This window comes from Ornithodoros turicata, chromosome 6 (genome assembly GCF_037126465.1).
Source record: "Ornithodoros turicata isolate Travis chromosome 6, ASM3712646v1, whole genome shotgun sequence".
Classification (NCBI taxonomy): Eukaryota; Metazoa; Arthropoda; class Arachnida; order Ixodida; family Argasidae; genus Ornithodoros; species Ornithodoros turicata.
Genome location: NC_088206.1, coordinates 13,503,508 through 13,524,319, shown reverse-complemented (window position 1 = coordinate 13,524,319; position 20,812 = coordinate 13,503,508). Strand labels below are relative to the sequence as shown.

The following is a 20,812-nucleotide window of genomic DNA, read 5'->3' as shown; positions in this document are numbered from 1 at the left end:
CGTGCGGGCCAATAAGGGCACTCGCCACCGTTGCAGTGCGGATGTGACGACACCGGATATAGTTGGGCACACCGCTGCTCGGTCGTTTCGAGCCCGGGCGCAAAAAGTGCTAGCTAGTACCGGCAAGCTAGCTATTCCGGGCGCTCGGAAAGCGCCATGCAAACATGCGAGATTGCTTCGCTTTGACCAAGCGAACATGACTGCTCGGGATCTGGCAAAAAAGTTGCCCCGAAATGACCACCCGAGTTCGCCACAAGTGTTCATGATGGAAAGTAATGGAACATGATGGAGGTAATTTCTGTGCTTCTTTAAGCTGACAGCGGGTCCTTTAAAATTTGTAAAAATAATGCCCTCCACCATGTTCGCAAAACACACAACATGTTCGCTTACAACTTCGAAACTGTTTCGTTGGTTGCGCAATATATAATAACACATACATATATGAACAGTGCGATGTGCAGAGGCTACTAGCTATCAACAGAACATGCTTCGGTCGATACCATATGTGCAACAGTCGCGACACCGGTATAGCATGCTACAATCGCAAAACTATGGGTAGAGAACATGACTGTGAAGTAAGACCCGAGACAAGGAGTTCAGACAAATTCTCGAGAACATTACTTTTTTTTCTTGAAGATCCATCCATTCATGCATAGTCTAAAATAATGGGGCTACAAAAACACATTTTAATAAGAGTGCCTAAAGAAAAAGTTGTCATCGTGTACAACTTCCCCAACTTATCGATAACTCCTTGACAGAGATAGGCTCTGAGCGAGAAATGTCCGTGTATACTATACCTCGACAAAAAGAACATAAATGTAGAACATGCTGTGCACACAGATTTCAACCCCAGTGTGTTCTATGAGCCGACACCGACTTTGGTCCGTCACCTTTACATGGAGCATCTTAACGCGACGTGTCAATGCCACATTTAAGTAGCGCAGAAGTCATTTTTAACACCCTGTTTTCTTCCTATAAAGCTGTTAAGCAGGCCAGTAAGGTGCACCATGCGAAGTAATTCACACCACGGCGTCATAATTATCGCAGAAATTGAATTTAAAGTGCGCCGCAAAAAGCGACCGTGCGCAACGGCGGCGGAGAGCAGTACCAGCCTGTGATCTACCTCGGACCTCGCGCTGACGCTACAGGGATCACGCTCGCTGATTGGTCCAGAGAAATGTTGACTGCTACTCGGCTGTTCGGGGTTCTGAAAAAGCATTACCCTGGCTCGGACACGATTCGGCAGCACATTCTATCCCCAATTCTCCGGGGGAACTGGCAAAACTGGTTTATGGCGGCAAAGAGTCAAGGCGCTGACCCCCACTCGTCGACGAACCAGAACAAGTTCCCCCTGTAACGTCATCGGTGACGCCTCATACCTTCTCCTCGTTATACTCGGAGTGAGCGATGTTTATGTGAGTTCTTTTTTTTTTCTGGGAAACAAATTGCACACATCAAAACTTTTCGGGCTATTCGGTAAAATGACAGACACACTTTCATCAGACTTCTTAATCTGAAATTTTTTTGGATGCCCCTATGTACTCCTTTACAGCTGATGTTAATATGTGGTCTTCGCAAAAAAAAGTACCAATACCCCACCGCAAAGTTTGTTTCGGCATGTGTTCCATGGGTCCACATAGAAACATGTGAGAGCTACTCCCTCAACATGGCACAGAGGTGGAGTACTCACGCTTCTCCTTTAGTGTAGAGCCGACTTTCACAGTTAAAATTTCACATTCTCAACGGATGAGGGAGTACGCTAGTCTTTAAAATATTCGCAGCGCTATATATGATTGTACCATTCAGGACATAATATCTGGCAGGAATTCCACGTGGCCTACGTATTCGTCAAGATGGCGAACTCTCCTCGGCCGGGCGTCTGGGTTCTTGAGAGGTCAACAGACAACGGCGAGACATACAAGGCTTGGCAGTACTTTGCCGACACGTACGCAGACTGTACCTCCTACTTCGGTCCCAACGTGGAGGACCACATCAGCAAGGACGACTCGGTCATATGCGAAACAAAGTTCTCCAAGGTTGTTCCTCTGGAAGGCGGTGAGGTAAGCTCCGGAATTTCTACTACTACCACTTTGGTGCTAGTCTACTAAAACACGATATGCACGGCTGCGGTTCAGTGTTCCCCTAGGCGAAAACCTAATAGTGCTCTTTCCAAGCTAATGGCAATTTTTTTACTGTCTTACTACAGATGGTGATCTCCCTTCTGAACGGTCGTCCCAGCGCTGACAACTTCACATACTCGCCGGAGCTCCAGGAGTGGACAAAGGCTACCAACGTTCGTGTGCGTCTCTTGAGGACCAAGACCTTGTTGGGGCATCTCATGTCCGTCGAACGTCAGGATCCAACAGTCACTCGTCGGGTAATTATACTCTCGTGCTCAGAGCGATCGGCTACTGATTGTAACGGGTTTTGCTGACTCCAACTTGGTTCTTGTACTCAGTACTTCTACAGCATCAAAGATATCAATATTGGAGGTCGATGCGTCTGCAACGGACATGCAGACACTTGCGACGTATCTGAGCCCACTGCTCCAACGAAGTTGCACTGCCGCTGCCAACACAACACTTGCGGTCCCCAATGCGACCAATGCTGTCCAGGGTTCCAGCAAAACAAATGGAGTCGGGCAAGCATCGACAACCCACACGTCTGCGAGCGTAAGATGACAATAAACTACATATATAGCGTTCACGGCAGATGTCCCGGTCGTAAAATGTGTAAAACGTGATTTATGTAATGTCGCGCAGCATGCAACTGCTTCGGACACTCGCACGAGTGTGTCTACGACGAAGAAGTGGATGCCGAGCAGCAGAGTCTCAACATCCACGGCATCTACGACGGAGGAGGTGTTTGCCAGAACTGCAGACACAACACGGATGGCATCAACTGCGACAAATGCAAACCTGGCTATTTTAGACCTTATAACAAGCTACTCAATGCTACTGATGTCTGTCACCGTAAGTTGCACTTGATATCCACTATCCAGTGAATCCTCAACAAACTGTCATGGAGCATACTGATGCTGACCTTTAGTGCGTGCAAACGAGCACGTTTTCTTAGACTCTCCTTCTCCAGAACGATAAGCAGGAAGTCTCGTTTTTTGCAGCATGCCAGTGTGACTTGACCTTCTCATCGGGAAACTGTGCGGAAGGTTCCGGACAGTGTGAGTGTCGTCCGGAGTTCCTGCCGCCTCACTGCGACCAGTGCAGCGTCGGCTACTACGGATTTCCAGCCTGTCGTCCGTGCGACTGTCACTCCGAGGGAACCAGAGGTCGCGTCTGTCAGGTCCAGGGAGGACAGTGTCCCTGCAAGCCAAACTACGACGGAAAGAACTGTGATCGTTGCGCAGAGGGGTATTATGGCTTTCCAGACTGCCAACGTAAGTTCGCGCGACACGAAAGCCTCGTTAGTACCATGGACGCCGCCAGGATTTTTTCGAGAGGGGTGGGGTAGGGGGTGGGGTGCAGCAAGGCAGAGTATTTGGGGTTGTGGCTTTCACGGTACGGGAACTGTATCTAATTCTGTGCGTCAACTGCGCCAGCAACTACATTGTCTTGGCTCAGAAAACCTACGTTTTTGGAACGTAGAGAGAAAAAAGGAATCATAATTTGTGATTGTGTCGCATAATGGCAATGTTTACTTAAGCCAGAAGGAGGGGGAGACAGCCCCCCCCTCCCCCGAGACGGCGCCCATGATTAGTACCACGACATACTAGATTTTTCGACCATGTCGTAATATGCAACTTCTATGGAGGATCCCGCCCGCACGGTCCGCGAGGGGCGCAGAACATCGACTCGCGGGATCTCCGTCCTGACTGGACAGTTGGAATTTTGAACGGCAGAAGCGGGCACACCGCCGCATAGCAGTCGGTATCAACTGTACAACTGCCATCCAAGCGCTTACACTGATGATGATTATTGAGTTCGGGCCGACGACCAGCTTGCTGACCCGCTAACCTCCAGATTGCTGCGCTGGGGAAGGGTGCAAATGACATGGTCGCTACAATATAGTATAGTAGGTTGTGGCTGGTACGCATGCAGAATACTCTGTGCAAGAGTTAATACACCACTGTTATTGTTCCAGCCTGCCACTGCAACCCTGGTGCGTCTGTGGGCGGGAACTGTGATGCAGAGACTGGCCAATGCGAATGCAGAAATAGCTACGGTGGACGGCAGTGCCTTCACTGTGAAGTCGGTTTCTATGACTACCCGGCATGCAAATGTAAGACACGTGGGATCCCATTTTATGAAGGATAACCCATTGCTTATATTGATACCACTCACCGGTGCATCATGACAAATGCGCTGGATGGTTACTAATTTTTGACGCGACGACAGACTGTTCCTGCGACACGACTGGCACCGTTGAGGACGTCTGCAACAACTCAACCGGAGAATGTCTCTGCGAGACCGGATACGGTGGACGACGTTGCGACCAGTGTGCTCCGGGATTCTACGGTTACCCTAATTGCGTTCGTAAGTATGGAAGAGGAGAGCGCTCATTTACCTACGTTCTCGTACACGTGGGTGTGACACGCTCCCAGCTCTATAGGATGCCGTTGTGTTGATTTTCAGCTTGCGAGTGTGACGAGAGGGGCTCCCTGGGCACCGTCTGCGACATTCGGGGAAACTGCCGCTGCCTCAACAGCTTTACGGGACCAAGATGCGACAAGTGTGCTCCGGGCTTTTATTCGTACCCGGATTGCTTTCGTAAGTGTATGGCATCGCTCTTGGAATCGTGGGCGTGACACGCAACATAGGCATAGCTGCAACGCAAAGAGAGGAAGGCATGGCTATAATGTGGCATGCATCCCATTATTCGCAGAGTGCGACTGCGACCCGTACGGTTCCATCGGTCGTTCTTGTGATCACGAAGGAAAATGCGTCTGCCGGCCCAGCTTCGAGGGCGACAAGTGCGATCAATGCAAAAAGGGTTTTTACAACTACCCACGTTGCGAGGGTAAGTCTGTACGTCACTTTATACGGTCGGCAATTTCACAGTGACCTCTAGTTGCTATGAGCATCGAGCACCGCCTTCGCTTTGTTCCACAGGGTGCAACTGCAACCCTGCTGGTATAGTGGCAACGTTCGGCGGTTGCGGAAGCCTCCCTGTCGGCGAACTTTGCGAGTGTAAGGAACGGGTCATGGGCCGTATCTGCGATCAGTGTCGACCTCTTTACTGGAACCTCAAGTCTGGAAATCCCTACGGCTGTGAAGGTAAGCCGCAGCAGGAGGCAGGGACACGTGGCACAGTAGCAGTGTGGGCTATCATGTATACTATATATACCGGCTACCGTAAAAGCCTTCTTGATCGTGAACCACACTATTCAACGCAGAATGTGAGTGCCATACTCCTGGTACCATGGGTGGAATGAACGTCTGCGAAGGACAGTCAGGCCAGTGCCACTGCAAGCCTAATGTTGGAGGACGGCAATGCAGCGAGTGTCTTGAAGGCACTTACGAGCTTCAAGAGGGTGACTTATTCGGTTGTCAAGGTATGGATATGACCACAGGACCCTGAGCGCGCAAGGTAAACTTATTTTTGAAACGACTCGCGTTTTTCTTTTATCAGATTGCGGTTGTGACGTTGGAGGGTCGGTTGGTACCTCGTGCGACCCTGGCACCGGCCAGTGCCGGTGTAGACCTCGGGTGACAGGACGTCGCTGCGACGAGCCTCTTCAGGCTCACTTCTTCCCTACGTTACATCAGCACCGCCTCGAAGTCGAAGAAGGCAGAACGCCTTCGGGAGTTCCAGCCCGTTTTGACTTTGACAGTTCGCTCTTCCCCGGTTACTCGTGGAGGGGCTACGCCATATTTTCAAACATTCAGGTAAACATGTCAGTCTATTGTCTTTTCCTTTGACCGTACAGTTTTAAAACACGTTCTTGTATCTCATCGCAGAAAGAAATCTTGATGGACCTAGACATCCAGAAGCCCAGTCTCTTTCAGGTTATCGCGCGTTACGTCAGTTTAAACGGCGATAACGTATACGCCAACATCACGTTGACGCCAGATACATACGGAGGTGGGATGCACGGCTGTAAATTATATGCTCGTACATTTTCTCAACAAATAACATTCCTTGCAGAGACCAAGCAGAGTGAAATCATGGTGCTCTCTCCAAGCAGAGATCCCAGGTTCCAAGCTGTGGTCGGACCAGATGGTGTAACAGCCCTACCGTTTGTGCTCAACCCCGGCAGGTGGACTCTGTCTGTGCAAGTACAGAAGCCAATCTTCATGGTGAGTAGAGAGAGAGAGAGAGAGAGAGAAAATATCTGTTTATTTGTGTGTTTATATCTGTGCTTGTTTTGTGTCTACTCACCATGAACCCAGCTCTCATGGTGAGTAGACACAAAACAAGCACCCCATTATTCAGGCATTATGCAAGTGGTGGAGCAATGCGCTCTTTGGACAAGACCATGCAGTTACTGCTGCACTAACCCAGCCATGAGACCGCTCATGAACATGCTATGCGACACTGCCTTCCAGGACTACGTTGTGGTTCTACCAGAAGCCTACTACGAGGCCACACTGCTGCAAGAAGACGTCCGCAAGCCCTGCTCTCCTGGCTCCCCGGGACCTTGCCGCCTGATGCGTTATCCAGACCCACCGGACAGTGCAATGGTTTCCTTTGTGATGGAAGATGGCTACTATGAATCGGATGGTGCCACTGAGTCCATCAGCCCTGTGGTGAACTTCCCGTACATGGAGGTACGTAGAATGTAATACACAGGTAGTCACATGCGCTCAGCACTATAGCCTGCGTGCAAATCGCGGTACGGCAAAATACGGCGAAAGTTCACGGAAACCAACAAAATGGTTTATTCACAGACGTGGGACAACATCTGCATGGAGGACGATAGCTAGGAAAATGCGAGAACGCCGCTATAATTGAGCTCCCGCGAAGTTTTATTTCGGGTTTGGTTAGCCGCCGTATGCTATTTAGAAGACTAATTACGTTGAATAACACAAAAATTACTGGGATACACTACACTCTTAGAAAAAAGAGTGGAGCAGTTAAACCTTTTACGAGGTAATAGTTGTCGCATATGTTGTGCCTAAAAGGTTGCAAAGTTCTACCTGCTGGCCACGTATGATAGGGTTACCGCTTCTGATACGGTGAGCGAGGAGGGCCGTACGCCTTTTTTGCAGCAATTTGGATGTATGATAATTGCTTTTACCACCCTTTTGCATATTTTATCAGACGCTATGTCGACCTAGGTGGTAACTATAGAAGTTACCACCTTTTCCTACCATTTTTTTTCTTAGAGTGTAGTACAAACACTATTCACACAGTACAGGCACTTGAACTTGAAGCACAAAATGAACGCTGAATACGATGAGGGTGAAGGTCTAGAGACTGGGCGCTCAGGACCTCAGCAACTGCATCATAGCGCAAAGTCCACCAGCTGATGTGGCGCTCCCATTCGTGTATCATGTGAATAAACCCTCATGTAATCCAAGAATTCGTATCGGCATTTCGGTATTTCGCGGCCTCCCCATTTGGTTCTGAGCCAGTGGTTTCCTCTTCATCTTGACAAAGCATATTCCTTGTTTTCTCAATGCTACAGTAAGCGCAGCAGAAGAAACTGTTTATTCCAGGACATAGGCCATGGATCTATCGCTGAAGTCAACTCGAATCATCCATCGGTGGCTATGCAAGTAACAGTGCCAAAATCGGGTTACTACGTTTTCCTAGTCTCCTACCATACGTTGGACGGTAACACGTCTACCACAGCGGACTTTGAAGTGTCCGAAGCTGGAAGGACGGCGTATGGAAAACTGAATTTGCCTCTCTGCAATTACGGCTTCCTATGCCAACAGGTTAGTACGTGCATTAGTCATACGGCGTAAGAAATTCAGACGTATTCTTATCGAATACTCTCAATATCCAGGTCGTGATAGACGACATGAACCGTGTCTTGGAGTTCGAATTCAAGAACAACACGGGCGATGTTCGCTTTACTGCGGCTGACGGTTCGGAGATTGGTGTCGGTAAGATTATGGCCATACCGGTGGAAGACTGGCACACGGACTACGTGGTTCCGAAGGAAGAGTGTGTTCAACGTGATGGCGAATGCATGGGGGCGTTGTTCCCATCCTCGTCGCCAGCTTCTAAGGTAAGCCTTACGGAAGAAACTCCAACCCAGGGGTATAGAGACGTCTTCTGGTGCTTGCAGGTGGAATTTGAAAGCGGAGAAAACGCGGACCGCGTGACAGAGAACTTCCCACCAACACTTAAAGACAATATGACGCGGCTTGTCTTCTTGGACCTTTATAACCCAAAGATCGAAATTCGTGGTACTGTTCCAGCTCCTGGACCATATGTATTTGTTGTCCACTATTACCAGGTGATCCCTTCTTCACGCTGTGCTCCCGAATATACGTGTTACACACCGACTAATCTGTTGTGGGTCTTACACAGCCAGAACATCCGTCTCACAAGCTGGACGTCAAGATTGAGGACGGAACTTCGTTTGAGGGCGAACTTCCACTGGAACACTGCGCCTCGGCGTCGGGGTGTCGTGCTGTTGTACGCGACTCGCAAACGCAAGGTCGTGACTTTCAGCTGAACGGGGACTTCACACTCAGGTTTATTCAGCCTGACGAGAAGAAATCAGTTTGGCTGGTGAGCGGAGAGACGTTTACAAAACTAACACTAGTTGCACTCAGCTGAGTACATATAAGCGGTTTTGTACCTTGATACGTACGCCTGCAAAAAGTTTCATCCCTAGGCATATTACAGTTGCGTTTTTACATTCGCAGGACTACGTCATGGTTATTCCAGAAGACCAATTTGACGGGTCCATAATGAATCCACTTCCGTTGGACAAAGCCGTTGAATTTATCAAGCAGTGTGGCCAGAACAGCTTCCAAATGAATGAAGAAGCCAGCGGTGAGTGTCGGAAGACAGGGTCAAGGATGCTTCGTATTTCCATATCTGAGAGACGTTAAAGGGGCACTAAAGTGCAAAGATTCCTCCTCGCTAGGTGAAAGATGCAGCTACCTTGACATCGATACAAAAGGAACAGGACTAATTCCCTTCGCTTTTCATTCGCTTTTCTTCCCTTCCCAAGAGGCGCGAAAAATGTGTGGCGGCCTGCCATTGGTCTATTCATCTCAATATTCGGCGGTGATTGGTCAAATCGTTTGAGGAGACCAATGACAGGTCGCTCTACGCTTGAGAGGGTGTGAAGCGGGGAGCGCAAGATGCGGTTTCGTTCGCGCATAAGTGACGAATGGCGCAGCGGATGAACCCCGTTCCTTTTGGATCCCTGTCAAGGTAACGATACTTTTCATTCAGCGAGGAAAAATTTTTGCACCTTAATGCCCCCTTTAAAGGGACGCATTTGGAAACCCATCTCTGAAACCGACTATGTTCGGCATCGGCCGGCAATGTACCCGGCAAAGTTTTGTGTTGGAAAAGTGCTTAAATATTAAATAATAAGCGAATTTTAAAGATCAGCGCTGCTCCCGCTGCCGCAGAAGATCCGGCGGCGTGATGTCACTGTCTAAGCGGAGGAGTGAGAAGGCGGCGCTCAGAGGAGAAAGGCGCCGTCAAGACGCCCCATAACTCTGTGAGACGCCCGCATGGCCGCGGCATTCCTTTTCTCAAGGTCGCGCCCTCATTGGCTCTTAGGGAGTGACGTTTTCTCGTTTTTGCAGAGAGGGAATTCCGACATACTCTCAACGGCGTCTGCTCTTGTCATGTATTCCATCGAATAACAGTCAAACTACGCCACTATTTCGCGTGGGATTTTCGATACCGTGATCAGTGGTCCACGAGGAATAAAGTGACAATATTCGCTCCGAGATTGAACGGTGTCGGCGCGTTGCGGAGAAACGATGAACAACCGTAGTGTGGATAGCTTCCTCGCGTCGTCTGCTTTTACACGTTTATTTCGCGTTCAGTGCAGTAGGTGGAGCATTGGGGAACCGAACAGTATCGTACCATCGCGGCACAAGTGATCTTCCAGTGAATATACACAAGAATTACGGAAAAGAACCATTAACTCCGAACATAAACAAGCGTGTTATCCACACTAGAAAGGTGACGGTGTCGCCCCCTATAGGTCGATCTCGCAGCGAATAGTTTCGAAATCGGTTGGAATGGATGCGACCGTCCCTTTAACATTATGTCCTCTCCGTTACAGACTTCTGCAAAGAAGCAATCTTCTCGCTGACCACGGAGTATAACAACGGAGCCCTGCCCTGTAGGTGCAACGTCGACGGTTCCAAGTCCTTCGAGTGCGAGCGCTTCGGAGGTCAATGCCAATGTAAGGATGACGTCATTGGAAGAACGTGCTCCCAGTGCCGCACTGGCTATTTCGGCTTTCCGAACTGCCGTCCCTGCGACTGTCCGAACACCGCTGTCTGCCATCCAATCACGGGCCAATGCATCTGTCCACCACGAGTGACGGGAGAGAAATGCGACACGTGCGAACCCCTTACATTCGGGTACACACGGATCATTGGTTGCGAGGTATGTCGGTTCGGTATGAACATACAAGGACGACGCAGAAAATGTGTGGCGTGTTGAAAATTCATTTGGATTGTACTGCAACCGCAGGAGTGTAACTGCAAGCGAGAAGGCGTCCATGGAGGCAACATGCAGTGCGACCTGCAAACTGGTCAGTGCCAGTAAGTAACCAGCTCATTATCATTTAAGTAAATCAACAATTATTTCCACCAAGCTCCTGCAAGCACATACATCCGGTGTTCTAACACTAGAGCGGTATTAGACATCTAAGGCTATAGGATAAAAAATATAGCGACGTGTCACACGGGGTTTGAGGCAAGTGCAGTCATCGTCAAACTTAACCGGGATGCGCGACCGCGTAAATCGCGCAGCCACTAGCAGACTTCCTCATCCGGACCTGTGGCACCTCGGCTCGACCTGGTTGCCGTTGAACTTGGCCCTCGCGCCTACTGGTTGCTTCAGTAGTCAACGTTGTGCAGCAACCAGACAGTCCAAAATTCCGTGCATAGAAAGCTATTGTGTTCCTTACAGTCACTGGTTTTGCAACTTATCATGACACTAACGAACGAAAAAAAAAATCATGGTCGATCCATTTTGCTACACAACCCCTCACACGACCCTACACAACGCTAACGCAAGACAGCATCCGCAGCACTTTCGGGCTTTTTCCGAATCAGCTTGGGGCGCCGTCTCTCAGCCTTCTTTCGCCGCCGCTCCTCCGCACAGCTTTCATAACTCATGGCGCGCCCACGCAGACACGTCTGAACCTGTCGACCACCACAGGTGCACGGCCGACGCGCCGGCGCCGCGCTCTCCACGATCCCTCTCCTTCCCTCTCCACTCACCGCGCATGCGCGCCCCGCCGTGGCTACAGACTGACCACGCCGCGACACTTTCTTAGCGAGGACTAACGAATTAAGAAAAAAAAAGGAACAGTTGTTGGCGGCCGCCGCCGCCGAAATTGCTCCACAGTTCGCACTATGCTGAGCAACATGTACCGTGTCATATTCATAGGGTCAACGGTGCAAGACACCTGGGAAGTTTCCTGTTTCATCATGATTGATATGGCTTACAATCCTCATTTACAGATGTAAAAGCAGCATTGTCGGAAGAACATGCGACGAGTGCAAGCGTGGCTATTGGATGTATCCATATTGTCGCCTCTGCAACTGTGACTTGCGTGGAACAGTCGAGGATATTTGCAACCAGGACACTTCTGAGTGCTTCTGCAAGGCAAGTGCCCCTGATCCGTTTCGGACTCGTCTCGTATCATCGAGGAAAACCTATACTGTTTCCTCGCGTACCGACAGGAAAACGTAGAAGGCGAATCGTGCGACCAGTGCAAGCCAGGCACCTTCTTCCTGGAAGAGCATAATCCGCTGGGATGCACGAAGTGTTTCTGCTTCGGAACTACTGAACGATGCGCCAGTGCGCACATGTTCCGTGGCCAGGTAGGACATCTTTTTTTTTTTCGCCTCCCGTTGCGCTTTCTCATATACGCTATGCTTGCGCATGTAGGTTACGGAAATGGACGGTTGGACGGGCGTGGAACTCAACATCGTCGGAGACTTGAAGGAACAAGTATCAAGCGTTTATATTGATGCCTCACCGAACTTTCTTCGCGCAACCGAATTTCCAGAGGAACCTTCTCCTGGATCTCCATTCTTCTTCTCTGCACCTTTTCCATACTTGGGAAAGAAGGTATGGAGAGCACAATTCCGTCGTCTCTTTCACTGCTGTTGTCGAATCAATTTTCTCACTGCATTTTCGACGTGGCCTTTAGATTACGTCCTACGGCGGAACAGTTTCGTATACCATCGTGACGAAGACTGATAACGACGTGGACTTCGGCAGTATCCTCGGTGCAGATGTCATCCTAACGGTATTAGAGCTTCGCTACGAATCGGACACCATGTTTACGGAGCCGAAAGACGAAACGTGATGTTTTCACATTTCTGTCTGCTTTTGTACATATGCGCAGGGCAACAACCTGACTATCGCTCATGAACATGCTGAGCAACCAGCCGCTGGCATCCCTCTGGAAATCAGCTTCAAGCTGGTAGAGGTATGCAGATTCCTGTGTAACGAATCCTGTTCGGTATATGATGTGTCGTTTTAACCCGTGCACCTCTTAGAGCGAATTCCGCCAGCTGAGCGGACGCAAAGTAACGCGAGAGCAGCTCATGATGGTGCTGGTCAACTTGGAAGGTCTGTACATCCGTGGTGCTTACTTTCATCCTGCCCTAGAAGTGCGGTAAGTTTGCCTAAAATTTTTAAAAACCTCATGACAGTGGCATTCAAGTACTTAATGAGCACCATAAATTTTCAGCGTGACAAACATCGCAATGGATATCGCCCTTAACAATTACGTGCAAAACAGCCAGCAAGCTCTCACCGTGGAACAGTGTCACTGCCCACCGAACTACAGGGGGTCCTCCTGCGAGGTCTGGTCTAACATGATTGTTGCCTATTGTCTCTTCAAGACAACTAACTAGAACGATGGAACTGCCTAGATCACCTCAGCAGCACCAGACATTCCATACCTAGCATTTCGTTTTAGGAATGTTCTTCCGGTTACTACCGTTCCAAGACAGGTCCCTACCTCGGCTTCTGCGTCCCCTGCCAATGTAACGGTCATTCGGACGAGTGTGACGTTGTTACTGGAAAGTGTCTGGTAAGTCTTTATGAAGCGTCCATGGTTGTCATGGTATGTGTGGGTCTCTGCACGTCAATGCTAATGAAACGCACGAGTGTTTCTCTCCTTACGAACATCGCGGAATCGTATGCTTCACCCGCAGAAAATTTCTTCGCAAAGCGGGTTACACAAACGTGCGTTGACAAAACCGCTGCTGCATGTCACGATGCCGCTTGCCAGCACTATTCCATCATTTTGTCCAGTCATTATGCGGGTTGTTTTCTGACGCCTTATGGTCGCCGCTTACGTGACATTGATGAGAACCGCGAACTCGCTTGCTGCAAGAAATCGTGCAACATGCTTCCACATCATCTTGCAGAACTGCAGGCACAATACACATGGAGACCATTGTGATATGTGCGCTGAAGGCTACCACGGCGACGCACGTCGAGGATCGCCTGATGACTGTCTTATCTGCGCTTGTCCACTTCCTATTCCATCGAACAAGTAAGTCCGAAGGGGTTACTCCCGCGTGTGTGCCGTTTACAAAACGCCACCGTAGCCCTAGACATATTTTTCTTGTAACCACTGGCCATTCTTCTCCCAACATCTTTGAAACAGTTTCGCTCAAAGTTGCGAAGTGTCACCGAGTGGACTGGAAATCAGCTGCAACTGCAAGCCAGGCTACTTTGGACCTCGATGCGACGTGTGAGTTATCACGTGTTCTGTTGCAGGTCTTTTGAACAGAAAGACCTGCACCTATATTCTCGTCTTGACTCGTATTTATCATCGTATCACTCGCATCATCTCAGTTGCGACGCCGGATACTTCGGGCAACCGGACGTCATTGGCAGCACATGCGAACCGTGCAAGTGCAGCGGGAACATCGACACGAATAACCCCCAGTCGTGTGACTCTGTCACGGGCGACTGTGTGCTCTGTTTAAACAACACATCTGGACCTGCGTGTGAGCTATGCGCTCCAGGATTTTATGGAGATGCCATACTTGGGAAGGACTGCCGAAGTGAGTTCATCCTTTCTTTCTGTGTGTGCAGTGCGACAATAGACGAACGAGAGCTCTGTCTTTCTTTTTTTTTTTTCACTAACACCACCATTTTCTATCTTCTTCAGAGTGTCCATGTGAGAAGTGTGGTACCGCCAGATGCGACCACAGAGCAGGAGTTTGCGAATGCAACCCGAACGTCGTCGGTGATCTCTGCGAACGATGTGCGGTTAGTAGCTATTTGTTGTACTGCTTGCGACACACACACACTTGTCTGAAATCTTCATTCAAAGGAGCAGCAGCCCGTGTTGGCTTGGCCGCCCCATTAGGAGCTGAACCACTGTTGCGTTTGAGGGTATCTTGCAACACCTGAAGATCTCAGACAAGTGTGTCGCAAGCAATACTTTTCCTTACAAAGCTCTTGTGCAAAATTTTTTACCGTCGCACACTTCCATAGCGGAGACGAACCGCAATGCTACCGTGTTCATATTGTTATAATCCAGCCCGTGGTACTAATATTCCGTGCAGCCAAATCACTGGGGATACGACAGTTGCCAAGGCTGTCGAGATTGTCACTGTGGTGCCGCTTCTTTCTCCGACCAATGCGACCTGCAAACCGGACAGTGCAGCTGCAAGCCAGGTGCAGGTGGGCAACGCTGTGAGGTCTGCGAACCTGGCTACTGGCGCTACTCTGAGGAAGGCTGCGTGTGTAAGGGGAATCAGTTTTCTCTCTTTTTTTCAAGTACCACTACTGGCTAGAAAATTTATTTTATTTCGCATTTTAAGCCGACATAAATACCGTCAGTGAACACCACGCGTTTCCACGAGATGTTCGAAAGATCCTCCCTCGAAAGAGGCTCCTTCTTCGAAAGACGCTCTCTCGTTTCGAAGACGGAACGAGTATTACGCTCCTGAGAGCAGACCGTCGTTCCATTCTCCGACGCTTCGTGACGCCCCTGGCTTCCCGCCAATGCACAACTGACGTTCTGCCCCTCGTCTATGCTGAGAAGTGTTGATCGCTCCGCTTTCCGCATGCCACAAAACACCGCTCGTCAAGGTGCTGCATTAATTCATCGAAAGCGACTAGATGTAGCTTTTACGGCTCAGAGGCGTTTCCGCTTGAGAAAAGTTGACTCTCCCAAATCCTGTCACTGCGGTGCTCTAGAAGATCTAGAGCGCATTCTTCTTCATTACCCACACTACCAACATTCCCAAACCGCACTCTCCGGGTCTCTTAATCAACAGAACTCTCGCCCTCTCTCTCTATCAAAATTGCTTGGTCCCTGGCCAAATGCAGTCCACGAACGCTTTGCCCTCAAAGCTCTTTCGACCTTTTTTGACACCATAGGACTTCGATCCTTATTGTGAAGGCGCTCATTATTTCATTCCCCACATCGCCACGAGCAACGAGGTAGAGTATCGCCCCTGGTGATGAAACTCCCCATTCATAATCTCAAAATAAAGTTGTTGTTGTTCGAAAGATCCTGCAAAACTCATAGTTTCGGATTCTCCGAGAGTAGGTGACGTCACTGGGACCCCTGGCGTCTCTCTCCTAGCCACAGCACGCGTCTCCATAGTCCTTAGTGGCCCCTTTAAAGCTCTGCAAAGTGTCTTAACGTACACTCAGTATAACTACATATTCCTCCTTTAGCATGCAACTGTGCGGCCAAGTTCTCGGCGGGTGCCGTGTGCAACCAGTTAACGGGACAGTGTCAATGCCTGCCCGGCGTCGTCGGCGACAAGTGCGACAGTTGTCCGCATCGTTGGGTGTTTGTCGAGAGGCAAGGATGTCACGGTACGTCGTCCCCTTACAGTTGGTGCCTTTTCAGGTGTGTTGGTCTTTAAATCTTATCTTTCTGCACAGAGTGCGGCGAATGCATTCATGCTCTTCTTGACGACACTGATGCCCTTGGAGATGACCTTGCCGGAATTCACACCGAAGTCAACACACTCTCAGCTTCGTACCTGGCAAATCAACGGCTGATGCGCATCAACAACACCGCACAAGAACTACGAGTGAGTGTTCGCTCTGATTTACCGAAGTTCCTCCAGGAACTTTGCAGGAGAAACCTCCGCTGGAAATCCTTGCGTCACATTATTTTTTTTTGTTACATTATGTTTTAAAATCGGCAAGCCGCGATAGAAGCGTTCTGTTAGGATCCTGCACTCTCTCCGACGTCGCAATTTTTAAAGCACTTCTTTCGCAGAATTGCAGCATTAATGTGCAGTGAAACGGAGCAGCGAAAACCCCCCACCGTTCTTGCACAAAGCTCGGCTTGTAGCACGCCGATAGAAGTCTTTGATCTCGACGGCGCTCTAGAAATACGTCAGGTCTTCCAGAGAAACCCGTAAGAGAATGAGTGCGGTCGACGTCACTCTGTGACGTAAAGAGAGCGGATTGGGTTTCTCCGCTCACGATTGCCCGTTACGCCGCTTTTACATCCAACTGGGCATCTTACGTCATGGCGGCAAATCGGGCCCCGCCTCCGAGAGTCGGGGCCATTTTTCGGGGCTCATTCGTAAATTGAATTGTGCAGTAACGAGACAACGTTCAGCGAAAATATTTTGCAGGGTCGCTGCACGCATGAGAGGAGGTAAAGTGTGAATGAACGAAATGTGTCGAAACGTCTCTCTACTCAGGCGGCAGCAATAAAGAGGGGCTCGCTTCGAGAAGCCCTTCACAAGAAAGCCACGTGTATCACACGTGGGGCATTGTCCTCGTATTTGGAAGAAGGATCAATGAGGTCGTGTCCCGGGCACGCGGGGAAAGAGAAAAACTGCTGAGCTGCGTAGAGAGTTGACCTACTTGCACAACTTACGTCTCGATACCCTGCTAATTAAGCGAGGTGTCCAGCAATCCTAAATGCTATTTCACTTATCCTTTAAGATTTCCGTGGGACATCGTATGCGTTACATTCAATAAGGAAAGCCAGCGATCTGGTAACGGTAGGAACTTCGAAACGAAACAGGGGGCTTCTTTTGTGGGTACAGCTGTAGAGGCATGTCCATTATGCCCTGCATATCCTGTCCACGCTACTGAAGTGGGAAACCATTTTGTAATGTTTGTGACCTTTATTCTATACAATATTTTGCACAACCGGATGCGTCGTATACTCTTTTCCATCAGGATGAGCTGGACGCCTTCGACATTGAACCGAGCGGTATCAGCCTCACTCCACTGTCTGACAACGTTGCAGGCATCGAAGCCCTCGTTTCCAGCCTCCAGAGAGAGGTACTCTTCGCTTTCTAGCAGCATTCCTATTGTATTACATTGACTAGTTTACAGTTCTCTCTCAGCTTACATCTAGCTTTTTTTTTACTCATCTGGTGACGTTTCGGTTGCAGTCGTCCAATATGGAGCTATCAGCCCAAGCTAGCGAGAACAAGGCTCACAGTACATTAAAGGATGCCATAGAAGAGGAAGCTTTTGTGAAGAAGATTATTGAAGACATGCACGGTAAATTCCGCCACACCAATACGAATATCCGCGTGGCATTTATGCGCGTATGTATCGATCCTCTTTCAACACACATATTTAAGTCGTTTGACTATACATATTCAAGAGCATGTAAACCAAAGCCCGGTATAAATACCAGGTTGGCATGGATGCACCTGGACAGCTCGTTACTACAGCTCGTTAGATGTCACGTGAGTCGCCTAACAAGAGGCAGTTTGCCAAACAATTGTTGTTGTTTGGGTATACGGCGCTTTAAACGACATCTCCTGGGTGTCGACGACCCTGAGACCTTGCTAGGACACACATATGGCCTAGCCTCAAACTTGTTTTCCCCTTATTTAGAGCAAATAGGGAGCGCCTTCACGAATGAGGACAGCAGGAAGCTAGAGGGATGCCCACTGCCCCGCCCTCTTGACCTACTTAATTGCGTAGTATGTGGCAGGCGTGCGGTCCAGTCTTAACTTATCCAGAACAAACAAAACATTACAAAAAAAACTTTTTGCCTTTTGATTCACTTTCCTATGTCCTGACTTCGTTCATTTCACATTTCTTCCGCCACTTGGAATTTAACCCTCCGTGTGGTTGGGGGATGTGACGTTTCCTCTTGTGTCGCTCATTATATCGTATTAATATTAGTCAAGGGGCCAATATATAGACTGACTGAGTGAACAAAAAAAAAGAAGAGAAAACATGTGTATGTAAAGTCGGGACAGGCTACTCCAGAACAACTAGCCCAAGTCGAAAGCCAGGCGTCCTTGCCACTTTGTTTAGTCCGTACTTCTCGTCTGCGCGCAAAAACCCGCAGGTGATGCCTCTTCACAAAGAAAAGTCTCGGCATTGAACCCAGATATGAAACTCAACATGAATTCAAACATACGAAACACAAGTACTGATCAAGCATACTTGGCGCACTGTGACACTCCCCATTCACATAGACTTCCTGTCGTTTCCAGCTATCCTGCGCACTCTACGTGATTTAGCGGACGGCATCGGTTTAACTGCGCCCAGTAGCATCGACAGAGTTCTAGACCAGGCCAAACATATCAAGACCGAACTGGAGGAAAGAGACTTCACAGAACGCAAGAACGACACCCAGGACACACTTGAGCAGGCCCGCGAAAGTAAGTGGCGGGACATAGACCTTTGGCTGCGGGGCAGTTTGGCTTCGATTCAAAATTCGATTCACTGTGGCGGAAATGTTGTCTTACGGCGCTAAATAATCGTTATGTGTCGAACCTGCTGAACGGAAACTGTATATTTTCATTCGAAAGTTCTGGAACGTGCTCGGGAATTCGCGCTTCCGGCGGACCAGAACAACGCGACACTGCACGAAGTGAAGAGAGCTCTCGAGGAACTGCAAAGTCGTCTGGAAGAATTTGGTCACTTGAGTCGCGGAGTGAAAGAAGAGGTACAAAGAACAGAGGAACAACTGCGCATGGCCCACAGTTCTCCCGTAAAGGTAGGACACCCAGACAAGCACGTCATATGCGACGCGTCGACTTGCCAGTGACTTCTGTGATTCATTTTGCGTTACTTCAAACAGGGAATAATCGCCCAGAGCCAAGAAATCGAGGAGAAGATTGACGTGACCCTCACGGAGGCTCGAGGGCTTTTAGAGGGAGGCTACGAGTTCAACAACATAACAGATAGAGTCTTTGGTGTAGGCACGAGTTTCTTATGCATTTTTAAACTGTCTTGAACTGGTGGGGAGAGGTGTGTAAAAAAGCTTAGGTAAAAAAGGCCAGACGGAGTTGGTCACAAAAAATTTCATGCTAAAAAATTAAAAAAAAAGCTATTCATGCGTTGTTTGGCTGCTATAGCAAATGGGGCGATGTGCACGTGTGTGAGGTATATGAAGCACCCTTCACATATCGTGCTATGTCCATACCACGTGCGCCTCTTGACGGGCGTCCGCCCCCACTTAGTACGTCAGGCGTGTAAGCGATTAAACCCTCAGCATTGTCGTGGTTTATGTGACACTCTTATTATATCACATCACCTCATTTTCATCAACTTGAAAGTTACATAATGTCATCAAACACATAAAGGTCTACGGCTATCGCCAATGTTGAATTTTTTTTATGAACAAAATTCCCTATTTTACAATTGAGTCCGCGTTATAAGCCTTTCGGTATTTATTGAATCGTATAGGGACATTTCTTTGATTTACTCTCGTTAGTTTATTCCCTATTCGGATATCAGTCACCTTTGATATTCTAGAGGACATGTGGACATGCAAGGAATGGGAGCTGGGATTTGAGTGGTGTTTTCTTCGAGCGTACTCCAACTGGTAACGCACAATGATGCCCTCTATTTTTCAGCCTCTCCAAGAGTCAGCAGACAGGCTGGAAGCTATGGCTGAACTACTCGCAGAAGGGCTGAAAAATGTCACTGAAGGTGTCCGAGAGGTGAAACCACAAGCCAATCGCGCCCAGGACCATTCTCGTGCCCTTCAGGCGCAAGCGAGGGAATGCGAACAGTGAGTTTTCCCTGTAGCCCCTATCTTTACCGCGCGGTGTTTCCTCATACAAAAGAGCTACCGTATACCGTATCTGCAGTTGAGTTATATACGGCCAGGCGTACATCCTCTCCAAGACTGTATCTAACCACTAAATGACTAACTACTCATTAATTAGTACTTTCATTAGGGGCTTTCGGGCAGAAGTGAGATTGCAGAATGGGAGACAATCCTCGTTAAAGTGTTTCTATTTTTTAAAAAAATACTGAAACGAGAACGTGCCTTGAAATATCGATCGCCGTGCACTGCTATATGCAAATAGCCGAAACTAAAACCTCTCTGCGCGTCTGATGCGTGCGGTTTCGGCCCACTTGCATAGCGAAATTCAACGATCGATAGTTCAAAGCACGTGCTGGTTTCAGGATTATTTTAAAATATAGGAACACTTTCAACGAGGATTGCCTCTCGTGCTGCTGTTTCACTTCGACCCGAAAGCGCCTAGCCGACCGATAGCTTTTTTTTTAAATAAAAATCTGCAAAGAATAAAAAACAGCCTGCATAAATAAAACACGAAATAATGAGAATGTCTTCATGCATAACTTATTTTTGACGCAGCATTCTCAAAGACCCTCAAGAATTATCCTCCAGTGCCCTGGCCTACGACGAGATTGTAAACATGATCGAGAAAGCTCACATGGCCTCCCAGGCGGCGCTCAACAGCTCTGACGAAGCACACAGCATGGTGGGTCACAGACAAGGATTTTT

The 20,812-nt window shown here is 48.9% G+C and overlaps 1 protein-coding gene across 1 annotated transcript in view; it reads left to right on the top strand.

Annotated features, from left to right (window-relative positions):
- LOC135399161 (laminin subunit alpha-like) overlaps window positions 1-20,812 on the top strand; it is a 39,524-nt gene that overhangs the window by 10,177 nt on the left and 8,535 nt on the right. Inside the window, exons 3-46 of the mRNA XM_064630902.1 lie at window positions 1,824-2,060; window positions 2,207-2,377; window positions 2,459-2,672; window positions 2,763-2,972; window positions 3,122-3,394; window positions 4,099-4,236; window positions 4,353-4,490; window positions 4,590-4,724; window positions 4,840-4,974; window positions 5,067-5,231; window positions 5,351-5,509; window positions 5,587-5,843; window positions 5,916-6,039; window positions 6,103-6,254; window positions 6,504-6,725; window positions 7,617-7,838; window positions 7,910-8,134; window positions 8,195-8,365; window positions 8,440-8,643; window positions 8,781-8,910; window positions 10,169-10,497; window positions 10,585-10,655; window positions 11,583-11,727; window positions 11,805-11,945; window positions 12,013-12,195; window positions 12,278-12,376; window positions 12,476-12,559; window positions 12,630-12,748; window positions 12,824-12,938; window positions 13,055-13,168; window positions 13,509-13,636; window positions 13,751-13,837; window positions 13,942-14,153; window positions 14,261-14,361; window positions 14,661-14,841; window positions 15,784-15,927; window positions 15,997-16,148; window positions 17,260-17,364; window positions 17,478-17,589; window positions 18,543-18,710; window positions 18,861-19,048; window positions 19,133-19,249; window positions 19,911-20,068; window positions 20,663-20,789. Of these exons, the coding sequence (XP_064486972.1) occupies window positions 1,824-2,060; window positions 2,207-2,377; window positions 2,459-2,672; window positions 2,763-2,972; window positions 3,122-3,394; window positions 4,099-4,236; window positions 4,353-4,490; window positions 4,590-4,724; window positions 4,840-4,974; window positions 5,067-5,231; window positions 5,351-5,509; window positions 5,587-5,843; window positions 5,916-6,039; window positions 6,103-6,254; window positions 6,504-6,725; window positions 7,617-7,838; window positions 7,910-8,134; window positions 8,195-8,365; window positions 8,440-8,643; window positions 8,781-8,910; window positions 10,169-10,497; window positions 10,585-10,655; window positions 11,583-11,727; window positions 11,805-11,945; window positions 12,013-12,195; window positions 12,278-12,376; window positions 12,476-12,559; window positions 12,630-12,748; window positions 12,824-12,938; window positions 13,055-13,168; window positions 13,509-13,636; window positions 13,751-13,837; window positions 13,942-14,153; window positions 14,261-14,361; window positions 14,661-14,841; window positions 15,784-15,927; window positions 15,997-16,148; window positions 17,260-17,364; window positions 17,478-17,589; window positions 18,543-18,710; window positions 18,861-19,048; window positions 19,133-19,249; window positions 19,911-20,068; window positions 20,663-20,789 (7,062 nt within the window). The remainder of the gene's footprint in view (window positions 1-1,823; window positions 2,061-2,206; window positions 2,378-2,458; window positions 2,673-2,762; window positions 2,973-3,121; window positions 3,395-4,098; window positions 4,237-4,352; window positions 4,491-4,589; window positions 4,725-4,839; window positions 4,975-5,066; window positions 5,232-5,350; window positions 5,510-5,586; window positions 5,844-5,915; window positions 6,040-6,102; window positions 6,255-6,503; window positions 6,726-7,616; window positions 7,839-7,909; window positions 8,135-8,194; window positions 8,366-8,439; window positions 8,644-8,780; window positions 8,911-10,168; window positions 10,498-10,584; window positions 10,656-11,582; window positions 11,728-11,804; window positions 11,946-12,012; window positions 12,196-12,277; window positions 12,377-12,475; window positions 12,560-12,629; window positions 12,749-12,823; window positions 12,939-13,054; window positions 13,169-13,508; window positions 13,637-13,750; window positions 13,838-13,941; window positions 14,154-14,260; window positions 14,362-14,660; window positions 14,842-15,783; window positions 15,928-15,996; window positions 16,149-17,259; window positions 17,365-17,477; window positions 17,590-18,542; window positions 18,711-18,860; window positions 19,049-19,132; window positions 19,250-19,910; window positions 20,069-20,662; window positions 20,790-20,812) is intronic.